This window comes from Mastigoproctus giganteus, chromosome 1 (genome assembly GCF_048544385.1).
Source record: "Mastigoproctus giganteus isolate SK-2022 chromosome 1, ASM4854438v1, whole genome shotgun sequence".
Lineage (NCBI taxonomy): Eukaryota > Metazoa > Arthropoda > Arachnida > Uropygi > Thelyphonidae > Mastigoproctus > Mastigoproctus giganteus.
Genome location: NC_143575.1, coordinates 264059573 through 264074192, shown reverse-complemented (window position 1 = coordinate 264074192; position 14620 = coordinate 264059573). Strand labels below are relative to the sequence as shown.

Here is a 14620-nt window from a genome sequence, read left to right as displayed (position 1 = left end):
TGTCGATGATAAATAGGAATTTTGCTAGCAGGAAAAAGGAGGTGATTGTCCCTCTGTATAAGGCAATGGTCAGGCCACGCCTTGAGTACTGCGTACAGATCTGGAGGGCTCATTTTAGGAAGGATGTAGATTTGCTTGAGCATGTACAGAGAAGGGCAACAAGATTGGTGAGGGGAATGAAGGGATCCTCTTACCAAGAGAGGCTTAAGCTCTGCAAATTGCAGTGGCTGGAGACTAGGCACCTGCACGGTGATCTGATTGAGGTGCATGATGAATTCTGATGGGATCCTTCCACTTGTTCAGATTACGAACCTAAGGGGGCATAAATTCAAATTAAGAAAAGACAGAGGTAGAATAGATGTGTGGAAATTTGCCTTTAGCCAGCGGGTGGTTAATTGCTGGAACAAACTTCCATCTGTCGTTGTGGAAGTTGATAGGTTAAATAAATTTAAGGAGGAACTGGACAGGCATTTGGAGGGAATGGTGTGATTTTTGTTTTTTTTTTCTTGGCTGATGCTGCATAAGCTCATACACTTGCTTTCTTGCATCACATGCCACTACTACTACTACTATAAAAGGTTCCATAAATGCTAATGGATACCTGGCTATATTTGAAGCCAAATTGCTGCCAACCATTACAGACCATTTCAACCTGCCAAGCAACTGCATCTTTCAGGACTCTGCTCCTCGTCATCGGGCGAAAAGTGTAAGTAGGCACTTCTGTAGTTACTTTAGCTTCATTTCTGCATTAGAGATTCGACGGTAATGTGTTTACATTTGTCATAGGTGAAAAAATGGTTGGAAGAATAGTCCATTACAACTGCTAACTGGACAGGAAACAGCCCGGACCTGAATCCTACAGAGAACTGTTGGCATCGTATGCAATCTGCTGTTTGTTTGTTTGTATTTGGTTTTTAGGAGCACTAGCAACTAAGACCATACTGCTCCGGGATATGCGGTGGTCATTCCCTGACCTTTCCGCATCCTTCGTATTTGGTGGTGACTGGCTCGAACCCCGGTCTAATCAAGAAGCGTGTGCTACGCACTGCTGCTCCTTCCCACCTGGCTACGGAGGCGCTGATGCAATCTGCAGTTGCCAGAAAGAAACCAAAGACCCTTCGTGAACTTCAGGAAGCCATAATTCGTGTTTGGAACCATGAACTACCAGCTGAATATCTTCAGAAACTGATCTTGTCAATGCCTCGACGGTGTGCTGCGGTCATCAGGGCCAGAGTATTCTAATAGTAACCAATATTCAACTAAATAGTAGTTTGCACCTGGTAAACTTTTCATTTTGTTTTCCCTTTAAAATGATAAATTGAAGCAAACTGAGGGCTTCTGATAACATTTCAGGCATAATTGTAGTGTTTACCAAAACTGTTGTATAAAGGTTGCAAATACTCATTTTGGAATATTTTGAGAGCACCTGTCAAATATTACTTAGCTTTGCCTTAACTATTAATATGTTTTGTTTATATTTCTATTTGTGATGCTAGTCATTAATGTAACATACCATAGCAAAAAAGGGTTAGAAATGTGAAATTCCTCGGTAATGCACTTTCTTTGAACACCAGTGTATATAGATAGAAATCGAATATAAACTTTTACACAAAAAATATGGAACACATGGTATGTGTGGGGCATGAACTTCAAATTTTCATGTGCATAAAGGTGAAAAAAGTGTCAAATAAATGTGTGTGTGTGTGTGTAACTAGAAACATGAATTGCAAGATGCCGTGTTGTAGCAGGATGAACTGCAATTTTATTTTATATTATTCGAAATTTATTTGAGGGAGCAAAATCTGGGTTAAATTCATTGTAAAAGTGCAACACGTACCTAGACACTAGAGAAAAAATATTTTTTCTAATAATTTTCATATTCTGACTGATTTGCTCTTTCAAGTTCAGCCTGATGCTTTCATTGCCTCTCTAGTACCAAATATTTTTTTCTTTCAGCAAATGCTTCTTTTTCTTTCTTCCACAAAAGCCCCACTCGCTCTCAATTAGGGATGATGACAGGATTCAACATGGAATGCAGAAATTGCTGCTAATTGTTAACTGTTAACTGTGTCGGAATTTAGTTTACATATTCACCCGATAATGATTTTAGCTTACTTATTCACCTGATGAATAAGTAAGGTGAATTTATATCATTTAATCATTGTTATCCATACTTCACATTCTTTAAAATTATATTCACATTCTATTTCTTGTTGCCATACAGCTGTAATCTGCAAGAGCAGTTTACACCAAGTTACAATACAACTTTAGATATATTGTAATTTGGTGTGAACTCTGAGGTAATATAGCTTTAGCTATATTGCCTCAAAGAAATCAATTTCTTTCTAGGACTTTCTTGTCCGTGTTTTTACAGCCAAGATTGAAACAATTTCTTTATCACCCAATGCAAAGTATTTTTTTTCTCTGAATACAATCAGTCCTCGTATAACACGATAGTTGTGTTCCTAGAAACCCTCATGTAATGCAAAATCGTGCAATATAAATAATAGGCCCTATGGGAAAAATAGGGTTAGGTGCCGGACACCCAAGATGGAACACACATTTGTAACAAAAACATTACCAAACCCAATAAATAATTGTAATAAAATATTGCTAATGCTTTTGCTTCTATCGTAAGAAAACTTGTTCTTTGTTTCATCTTCTATCCAAACAGATGACAGCCGTTCCATCTCTTCCAATTCTTTGTGTATTGATCTAATGGATTTTGTTGTTCCTTCTGATAACATTTATTTATTTTTTTTTATTTTCTCTGCATTCTTTCTAATTCTCGGCGTATTTTGCCTCATTTAGGCCTGTAGCATGCGCAATATTACATGTTCTTTCATTTCTCTCAAAGCATTTCACAAATTCATATTTTTTCTCTATCGGCAATGGTGGACTGGCCATAACCCTTACCAAGGAAACCCCAGTGGGCCGGAGGACAGAAGACAATGGAAGCCGGTGTGATTTTGGCCATAAACGTTAGTATGAGGCCGCTACAAATTTTCCCGAGTAAGAATTTTTGACCCAGTCCGCCTCTGTCTATCGATATTGCTTTCCTTTTTCTTTCTGAATCTGTAGTGTCTTCACCAGGATGCTTCCTTTTCACACCTTTCAAGTATTTTACTCATTTTTAGGGAATAAAAGCACAATTACAAAATGAGGAGGCACACTTGATACACACATAAACAAAGCTGTGCGCGTGTAGCAACTGAATAAACAACACCGTAAAGGCAGTTGTTTTTTTTTTTTGTTATTTGGTTTTTAGGAGCATTAGCAACTAAGGCCATATTGCTCTGGGAATATGCGGTGGTCATTCCCTGACCTTTCCGCATCCTCCGTATTTGGTGGTGAGGGGCTCAAACCCCGGTCTAATCAAGAAGCGTGTGCTACGCACTGCTACTCCTTCCCACCTGGCTACGGAGGCGCCAGGCCGTAAAGGCAGAGACACTATTAACACCTCACTAGCTCACATTTTACTAAAGCACATTTCTGGGGGGTTACTACCATAAAACAATCCAGTTGCATTTCTGCTAGTGGAATCTGTTATAAATGGGTAGTAAACTCGATCTAATTGCATTCACGATAATACCAATAGTTGGAATTATGTGGGTTTTTACGTTATTATGGTGAAATGTGTTTCCCCTTCACTGATATAAAAAACATAAATACGCTTCACTCCAACCGTGTTGCGTACCGTTGGGGTGATACCGCATTCGACTGTGATTTCTTGTAAACACAAAGATGAATCGTGCATAAGCGAATTCGGTTCGTGTTATATACGAAATCGTTCCCCTATTTATAAATCATGTATGATCGAATTTGTGTAGTGTAAACACGTGTTATACGAGGACGACTGAATTTACTGATATTACAATATATGACATTTGCTCTGATTGTTTATTATCATTTTTTCAGTCTTAACAAACTGAACCGTTATTTAATTTTTAATGCTATCACCACCTTATAGCCATTACAGTAATGGGCTTAATCCTCATAATCAGTCCTTGTAATCAGTCGTCCTGGTATTGCACTACTTTCAAACAGATGGCTTTGCCAAAAGGTTAATTAGCCATTTTTTTTTAAATAAGACACTGCTGACTGTTTCAGGAATGAGTGGTCTCTCAACAGATGGCACGTGGTATTTGGTAACAACACAGACAAAACAACCATATTACAACTTTGAAAACTAATTTGGTATATTAAATGGGAGTTCACACTGAATTTCTTTACAACTTTTGTCTTCATTTTGTCACTAGTGAGCAACTGCTATATGATAAGGGATGTTGGTTTTTAAACAGGCTGACAACAGAGTGGTCTATCTTTTAAACAAATGGCCAATTAACCTTTTGGCAAAGACCATCTGTTTGGAAGTAGTGCAATACCAGAGAAACTCACTACAAAGGCAAGTTTGTTTGAGAATTATAGCTATGCAGTTTAAATCCAGCTAGCTCTAGAAACTGATTTCCAGATTGCAAAATGAGGGGTTTTTTTGTTTTTTTTTTTGTACTGTGTTGGATTTTACAAGCTTACTGAAATTTTTTATTTTAATTTATGAATTTATACCTTTTATATGGCATATCCATGAAAACTTTTTACATTTTGGTATTGTTTTAATAATTAAATTAAACTGTAAAGCATGGAAAAGAGAGAGAAGCAACAGAGAGGAAGCAAGAAACTCAGATTGTGGGACTATATTTAAACACAACTTACTTCTTGGCTCTATAAACAAATGCGCATCGCTTCCCAAGGTAGAAATCGGTTTCTTTCCTAGAAACAACACCTTCTATCTTTAAAAGGGCAGTATTTTCGTGTTGGTTGCGTAGGCCTCTCTTATAGCCAACAAACACTGCTTTACAGTACAATCTAAGAAAAATATAACATTATCAGAAAAGCACCATTCACTTTATGCTGCAGTACTATTATTATTATTATTATTATTATTATTGCAAAAACAACAAAAATCATTGTGCTAAAGGCCAAATTATATTCTAATTGCATTATTTGTATGCATTTTGTTGATTATAATAATGGGTCTCTCAAATTCATGTAGTACTGTTTCAGTTAATACCTATAATCATAATATCAAATATCTAATTCATAATTGTTACATCACTCACTCTACACCAACATTAATTAATGACAGTGTGGAGTGAGTAAAACACATTTTTGTAAGCCCCAAAACAACTAAGACTATGAAGCATTAGCAAACTTGTCTGTAAATTGCATATATTCTGTGGGCAATTCATTGTCTGCTGGATGGAAAACCTGAGCTTCTGGAAGATAAAACCATGTAACTCTCATAACTCAGCCATGTTAAGAAAAAATATAAAACTCCTCACATCACTGACAGGTTTTGAACCCATGCCTTTTCCAACTGGGAAGATGCTGATTATATCAACCATGCTACCCATAACATCATACTGCATGACAGTTTATAATTTTATCAACAGGTTAAAATGATTAACTGTAATCATTATTTACCAATGATTGTAGTCAATCATTTTCACTTGCTGATAATTTGATTCATAATGAATTAATAACACTAATCAAATAAAACAGTTGAGTGCATGCACTCCCCCATTACCTAAGTGTACACAGGTCAGGACATGACAAATAATGAATATCAGGTCACCAAGGTACCTATTAGCTTCTGTAGTATTATTAAGTTTTTCTGCTTTCACACAAAAAACATTCTGACATTTATTGCAGTCTAATGTCTTTTCAAATGACAACTAACTGCTGACATTATGGCAGATAACAGAATAACTTACCAAGTGGGTGGCACTATGCTCAAAGTGGTGGAGAATGAAAGACCTAGAAGTAATTATACAGTCCGACAAATTTCTCCAAGCAGTACAAACAGGTTGTTATAGCAGCTCATGGAGTTCTGCTAATGATACACAAGAATTTCATCAGCAGGGAAAAGAGAAGATTATCCTGTTGTAACCTAAACCAGTGGCATGCAAACTGATTTTGCTGGTGACTCCCTTTATTAAATATAAAATTGACGCAACTCCTCAACATAAACCCGAGGCAGGATGACCAGATTTTTAGAGAAGAAAAATGGCATTTTATAAAATGATGTAATAGAAAATCTAATTCAAGTACTGAGAAAGGAATAAAACAATTGTTTAATATTTTAAATTAATACAGCAAAAACAACAAATCAAATTCTTATTCTTCAATTAAGATTACAAAACAATAAAAAGTGAACATTTACAAAAAAAAAAAACACAATTAATGAGAAGGATGAGCCTGGATAACAGATAATATTTGGCCCATATTTGTAATAATCTTGTGTCATCTTCTGGTTCAAGTCTGGAGTGCTATTTTGCTTTTATAACTGTTAATGTTGAGAAGCCAACCTCACATAAATATGCAGACCCGAAAGGTAGCAATGTTTGTATCGCCATTTTTGATAATTCTGGATACTCCTCTCGAAGAGAAAGCCAAAATTTTTCGCAAGTACTGTAGTCTTGAAACGAGCACGTAATGCTTCATCAGACAACAGGTCAATAAGGATGACAGTACAGTGTCAACAGGTCAATAAGGATGACAGATGACAGATCGTCCTTTTGCTCAATGGAAATTTCAGGACATGGAGATTTCAGAAACAAAGGGGTCCCGAATCCAATAACACTTTTTTTTTTTCCCCCTGGAGATACATTAAATCGTTTGGAAAAATTCTTAATTAGCATTGTTAGGTGGGTAGAAATGTAAAATATGTGGCAATAAACTGTAAAATATCAATATTATTGCTATTAACAAAATCAGAAAAACATGGGGGGAAAAAAAGTGAAAAAAAGAAAAAAAAAATTACGCTCAAATTCAATTTTCCAAAAATTATGCTTCTTTTTGAAAGCTCCTATTTTACTCCTGTTTTATCACTGGGTATTAATATAAGAGAGGTGATTATTTAATTTGCATACTGATGCAAGATCTTAACTGTCATCATCTGAATCATCTGTAGATCTATCCTTCTCGAAATACTGTCCCTTGAACTTCGCACATTTCGCCACCGTCCTACTCATGCATTAAATGCTTCTTGAAAGCCATTTTTCAAAGGACTGCAAAGTGCTTCCATTGTGACCCTGCAAGCATCGCTGTGTGGGATGTAAAACGCTTGCCTTTCAGAGCTTTCTTCAGATGTGAAAACAGGAAGAAATCACACAGGACTAAGTCTGGTGGATAAGGGGAATGTGGCAGAACCTTGGAACCTATGGCTGTGATCACTGCCTGCACAATACGAGCAGCCACGTGGGGGCTGGCATTGCCTCGATGGAGAAGTCATTTAGCTGTGTGTCACTGAAAACGGCGTCACACCAGAATATGGCCATTCTACCAAGACACTCATTACCATGCACTTCATTCATCTCTTTAACTGTTTCCGATGCATTAAAATTCCCCATCTGACACAATAACAAATCACATATCACTGTTCAATCTGTAAGTCCAACACAATACTCTCTTCAAATCGTCAGTGGAATATGGCTAAAAAAACTCTTCACGCAACACCAGTTCAACAAATACTGGTATGCTCACGCAGTCTGCTCAGTAGCGATCAGAAAAGCACCTATGGCAGCAGTTATGGAAAATTCTTGCAGTAAACATAAAATCTTACACCACTCCGCAAATTAAATGATCACCCCTCGTACAATAAGTTGAGCGAGGTTTGAAATATCGGTGGATTCATCTAACTCTATTGCAAAAATTAGACTTTCTCTCAATTGATTTAACAAATTGAATTTTGTTGCCAACAATAACTGTAATACGCCGCAAGACTATTTCTGGAGAGAGAAATGGTTTTTAAATCGTTGCTGTATTTTTCTCCATGCATAATTTAAATCATTTTTATTGAAGCAGGGAGAACAAGAGATTCAGCAACAGCATGTATTTCAAATTTATTCGCTATTAAATATGAAACTCGAGTGATGCTCTTAAAACTTTACAGGAACTGCCATATGTTTCTTCATGAAAGACGTCTTTTGAAAGAGGATTCGGTTTTTTCATTAGCTCTGCATGTTTTCTTATGTCTTTTTAATTTAATTGCTTTCGTCAGCCACTTTTTCTTAACATAATACGCACACATGACATTGCTCATCACATGACACTAAGTGAAGCAGTCTTCATAAATTCCTCTTAATATTTTGTTCTTTTTCATCCCTTTTGATTTGGAATATGATGGCTCTACTAGAAATTGGCGGTTGCACTACACTCAAAATATGGTTCGTGTCCAAATTTTCACATGATATATTTCTTACTTTGTTAGCTTCTCGTGTATCTGTAGCAATATTATTGCCGTCACTCCTTGGCCATTTTGTTCTGATTACCCAATTGTCCATGGTAAAATATATTTTTTTCCCTTCTTAAAAACAACGATAGTATAAAAAGTAGCAGAAGAATGAAAATCACATCGAAGTTGACATGAAAGCACAAAATAAAGCAGAATAAAGAGTGCATGCAACGACTTCCATATTTACTGCCACAGTATAATCGCACCTCTTGCCTTTACGCAATATAGGCAATTTGAGCTGTAGGAAGCACGAATTAAGAGCTAAAGGGATTGCTGTTCAGCAACTGAGTAGTTCTGAGAAGTATTAATACACACTGAGAAGTCACACTAGTCAGCTGCTTTTTGTGTGTCCATATCCAGTATTTTTCATATGCCAGTATTCCACATCAGGAATAATGTGCCTAGTTCGAATCTCAAAAATATGCCTAGAAATATGCCTAGTTCGAATCTCAAACTAGTTCGAATAATAAGGTCTCTACACCAACAGTAATTGAAAAAGTAATTTTAATAATTTTAACAACCAGTTTTTTTTAGCCTTTATGTACACAAAAAATAATTTCATTTAAAAATTGCTGCAACCCCTATGGGCATTGCGTCCCACAGTTTGCATACCACTGACCTAAACAGTGATGGCATCCTTAGTCTTTCTTGGAGAACACACATAAGGGAACATAAATTCATAAATTTAAACTGAAAAAAAAGTAGTAGGATAGATGTGTGAAAATTTGCTTTCAGCCAGAGAAACTAACATAAAGTGTCTTATTTCTTCATGACAATGTTCCCATAAAGCAAATGCCACTCAAATGAGAGTGCATATTTTTCAGGATTAAAACCACCTGTCCTACAGTCCAGATCTGACTACCATCGATTATTTTCTTTTCAGAAATCTGTAGAAACACACCTGTGCATGGGCACTGATTTCAAGTGATGATGATCTTAAGAAAGCTACAAATGGCTACAATTATTTTTCTTTTTTCCTCTTTGCCCTCAAAATGTACTAACTCAATATCTGATATTGAGAGAAAAAAAATAATAAAAAAAATAAGGCTCTGCTGTTTTTTTATTACTGAGGCAGATAACTTTTTGAGTGATCCTCATAACTGCATAGAAAAGCAGAGAAAAAAATTCAGCTAGATATATTCAAAATTTCCTGTGCCATAATGCAAGAACTTTCCAAGCCTCAAAACAGTTCACCTATGCCGACCAGGCTAGACGGGTGGGTAAAGTACCTGCTTGGCAACCCAAAGGTCGCAAGTTCGAATCCCGCCTTGGGCTTGGATCAAAGTACTGCAAAAACCTTGGGAGGTGCATTATGGCCACAGAAGCCGACGCGCCAACTACCAAAAAAAAAAAAAAAAAAGTTCACCTATCATATTTCTTTCCTATATGCCTCAGTTACTTTTTAAGTTGTGCACAATGATAGATTTGTATTTCATCTGATTTATTTGAAGGTGACAAATGCGATTCCTATGAACAACAGCATCACAAATACAAAAACTCTGCATCTATTTTACATTGCACAAAAAGAGAAACTGTACACATCACTGTCTTTGAAAGTATATTGTCATATCTTACTGGATGCACATTTGATCTGATAAAAATGTTTCAAGAAAAATTATCACTGGCAATTGCAATATAAATAAAAAACAAAAAATAACACCAAACAAGAAAAACTTTGCTTTTTTTTTTTTTTTTTTTTGATAGTTGTTGGCACATCGGCTTCTGTGGCCATAATGCACTTCACAAAGTTTTTACATTTTACTCTGATCCAAGCCCAAGGTGGGATTCGAACCCGCGACCTTTGGGTTGCCAGGCAGGCACTTTACCCACCTGGCTAGCCCGGTCGGCAAAAAACTTTGCAAAACGGATACACTAAAATGGTATCATTATAGAAATTTTCTTGGATATATATTTTAACTGGTGACAAAATTACATGCCGGCAGGTGTGATATTAACTGTAAAAACTGCATAAAACGGAATTTTGCCTTCATCTTAACTGTGGACAAAAGTGGAAAGGGCATACCATGACAGACTGGTTTTCGAAAAACATTTTCGGATATCTTCTTAAATGTATATTTTATCTGATAATAACTTTCACAGAAAACTGTCTACTGACAGTCACTATCACACGATTTACATTCAATCACAACTGTGTAAAGCATGTCAAATCGAAAACCTTGCGTGCTGCTTTAAACTGCACACAAGGGGTGGGGGAGGGGAGTGTACACTATACAAAAATTTTTAAGGAATTCACATTATTATAATGTCCTATGAAGTTAATCTAACAAAAAAATTTCAAGGAGATATATCTAGTGACAGCTGCAATGTAGACAGAATATCGAAGTAAAATCCTTTTGAATCCACCTTACACTGAATGCAAAAAAAAGGGGGGGGGGTGCACTACTACTTGCAAAATACAGTTTGTTGCAAACACTATTGTTATAGCATCTTTCGTAGACATGTAGCTGATTTAACAGCAAATTTTCAAGGAAAAAGTATCTATTGGTGGCAGTGTGATAAACTTCCAAAACTGGAAAAATTAAAATGAAATGGATTATTTTCTGATAAATCCAAGGCACCCCAACAAATTTCACCTATTCGTTCCCTCTAATACTTTGTCTAATTTTCCTAGAATTTATTTAAGCTATCAAATTCCACACAACAGATTGAAATACATCTCAGCAATCAACCACCTGCTGGCTAGAGACACACTTCAGCACATCTATTCTGCAATTGTCCTTCCTCATTTGAATTTGTACCCCATCATGTGTGGTCTGAGCAAGAGAAAGAATCCCATCAGCACTGAGCTTGTTTAATCCAATCAAAGCCCACCTCAATCAGATCATATTGAGTGGACCAAGTTGATTCATCCCTTTCCTTCTAGTGTTTATAAGTAAAGAAGTCTTTTCTTTGCAGTTTTTCTTTGCATCCTTCACCAAAGATTTCTGATATGTGCTCGTTTGTCTGACCTCCTTTATGACTTGAATACAGATTGGTTTAATGAGTGTTTAAAACTGGAATCTATTCAAAACTGCATGGCTAGATGGTGTGAGTGTGCATATTGATTTCAACAAACCAGCCACATAAGAGGACATGCCTATGTATAAAGTGTGCCACTAGGTGCTTTTGTTAAAAAAAAGAAAGTTTAAGACAACTTCTGGTCTTCTATGAATCTTCACTATCTATTTCTCCTATAATTTTCACCAATCTAAGAAACTTAGTTATTTAAAATCCAGAATTGCGGCAAGAATTTACATTAGCAGAATAAATGCCAAGGAAAATATTTATAAATGCCAAGCAAGATGTGAATATAAACAATAAAGATGGGGAGGAAAAAACTAAATTAAGAATAAGGGTGTTCAAGAAGGGATGCATACTGATAATGATTAGAAATGTGTTAATTATTTAGAACACATCAATAGCTTTTAATTAACATATTCTAAATTATCATCAAGGTTCTGTGGCATTCTTATTCTTAACAGTTTCTGCTCACCTACTCTTTCTGTTAACCTGTTCTTAATTTAATCACATACAAAACAGATACTCATAAAAGGAATAATGATATTTAAAGTGCATCTCCTCATGAATTGATTTCAAATAGAACAGTCACAAAAGCAGGTACGCATCAAGTGTGTCAATGAGTGTCTTCATTTAAAAGAAAAAAAAATTTAAATCACATTTTTTTTATATAAAAAATACATTTGTAGTTATGTTTAAACATTTCTTGCCTATTTTCAAGGTTATTAAATGGTAAAATTTAGGAAAGGGTGCACTCGTTTGAAGGAGCAACCTGGGTTCTGTTGAGGGTTAAAAAAAAAAAATTAATAAAATAAATAAGAAATTTGTTCATCTCACATAAAATGTTTTTAGGATGTTGTTCACAGATGTTTTCAATGGATTTTGAAAACAAATATGATAAATGTAAAGAGAACATTACATGTCAGGACCTTGGTATTACACTACAGATAAACCTTCCCTATGAGAAGGAAATTTTATTTGTAGTGTTTGCTTCTTTCTGAGAGGTATCTATTATGAGTGTATGAAATCATCTGAGATTATGTGAAATCATCTATTAGCAGTAAAGTACCACTTTTCAGCTGTTTCAACTGTTTTTGCAATCCCATAAGAGGATCACAAAACTGATATTCCAGTCAGCAACTTGAAAATTAGAGACGCTCAATGAAAAATTACAATTTGTCTAAAGAAAGGACTTTGTTGCATTCACTGTCCAATAATGACACCACCCCGCTATGATCTAAAAAAATGAGAGAAATACAAACTTTTATACAGCAAACTTCACTGAATTCCAAGCTATTTATAGCAAAATAGACTTTATATTTAAAGTCTATTTATAGCAAATAGATTTTGATTTTTCCTACTGTTTTTCAACATGTTTATTAATGAGAGTATTCAAATTATACAGAATAAACAAAATATCATATATAGAGAAAAAAGGAGAGGGATTGACAAAACTACCTTCCAGGCTTCAAAGGCTCTCTGGTTTTAATGATTTCTGGTGGCTGCTCTTTTTGGTCTTTCTTCTCCTTTTTCTTCTCTGTTTTTATTTCCGCCATGATAATTCAATCAACTGAAATAAATTACAAAAACTTTCTTTACACACAGAATTACTCATTATACACTTAAGTAAACTGGCATAAGCATACTGAAATGTTATTTGGTCCTATAAACCTATAATTCAGTTTTCTTATGAAAACTGAAAAGTGTGAAAAGTGCCTACTGTCTTCAGCATGTCCTTCCATCCATTCACATATAACAACTCCCAGTGGATGAATTTTCAGGAACTTTTATATTTAATTCTTTTTGTCAAGCCATCCCATATTTCATTAAAATCAGACAAACAGAAATCCAGCAATTATTCTTTCCCCCATACAATTTGTATGTAAAAAGGAAATTAATAGACTAAATGTAGTTTTAATGCAGTACTGTTAGCTTTAAACAGTCTGTGCATGGTTCACATGTATTGTTATATGACTAGTGAACATGGTGTTGCTTGTGAAGAGATACATTTATAGAGAAAAAAAAAAAAGTATAGGGGAGAGGAGTAATAAATATTATAGTTGTAAATAAACTGAATGGCTAAATTTAGAGAATTTAAATCTAAGCATTCTATAAAGTTATAACTTAGTTATTAATTGATAAAGGGATAACTATATTTACATTTCCCTTCTATTAATCCCAGAAGAAAAAAATTCAACTTAAAATATGTTTTAAAAATTTAAGAAAAAAATCAGACATGTGTGACAGGCAACACATTACCTAACTTATATTTTGTATGAGGCAAGGTAATTTTTCCCCGTAACACCTAAGCAATGAAGGTCATGTTTGATACTGATGTTCATATTGATGTGTTCTAGATGTATGACTTTGCATTGATATCATGAGTTGATTTTGATTGAAAATTGATTTTCTTTCATTACATTTTTAATTTCAAGAGACCATGGGAGCCACTTATGTGATATTTTTTTCCAATAGTTCGCCTAAGCAACTGGTGAGCGATACTGGCTGGTAATTCTGTAGGACTGAATGATCTTTTCCTGATATGGGAAAAGATAAGATGATAGAATGTGCCATGATTCTGGATATCAATTTTCCAATAGGATAGAATAAAACAGAACAGAATTTTCCATTAGGATTATACAAAGACAACAAATTTAAGGATATTTCATTTAAATGTTTTAATATAATGTTGTACAGAGAACACCCCCCCCCCATTAACAGTCACTTCTATATGGGGCACTCTTGTTGTAGACACTCAGGCTTGGATCCTGGCCAGAAGTGTTAGAAATTATGACCTTTCCAAAATGGACTCAGACACGTTCCTTTGATACTTTCAACCTCCCTATATCGGACACTATCAAGAGTAATTAACACGTATTTTCATTATAAAAATTTGTATCAAAAGCAAGTAAAGGTCAAGGTTTTAATTTTTTAAAGATTTGTGGGCAGCCAGTATATTCGATATTCCTGTAAATTTGCTAAAACCTCTGTGATGCTTGACATTACTTTCATTACAGTAATACTAATTAGCCTTTTTGGTGGCGATGGATAACTCATGGAGCAGAAGGTAAATATGTCATTAATAAACTCATCACACTGCTGGTAAGGAATATTTACAAACTTATTTTGGCTGTCATATGCAGTTTTCGGAATTAAAAAAAATAAATAAATAAAAAATTAAAGGAAAACAAAGGTATTGTAGCAAATACCTTTGTTTTTGCTTTGTTCTTATATACATATCAGAAACTGAGTCCTGTATACAATACAGGACTCAGTTCCTGATATGTATATAAGAAAAACTAGACC

At 35.1% G+C, this 14620-nt stretch overlaps 1 protein-coding gene across 3 annotated transcripts in view; it reads right to left on the bottom strand.

Annotated features, from left to right (window-relative positions):
- RpL35A (ribosomal protein L35A) overlaps nt 1-14620 on the bottom strand; it is a 38434-nt gene that overhangs the window by 10815 nt on the left and 12999 nt on the right. For all 3 annotated transcript variants that reach the window (XM_090386033.1, XM_090386049.1, XM_090386040.1), the window contains exons 2-3: nt 12773-12884; nt 4714-4866 (exon numbers count right to left, since the gene is read on the bottom strand). In XM_090386033.1, coding sequence (XP_090242159.1) covers nt 4714-4866; nt 12773-12870 — 251 coding nt within the window. In that variant the 5' untranslated portion in view covers nt 12871-12884. The remainder of the gene's footprint in view (nt 1-4713; nt 4867-12772; nt 12885-14620) is intronic.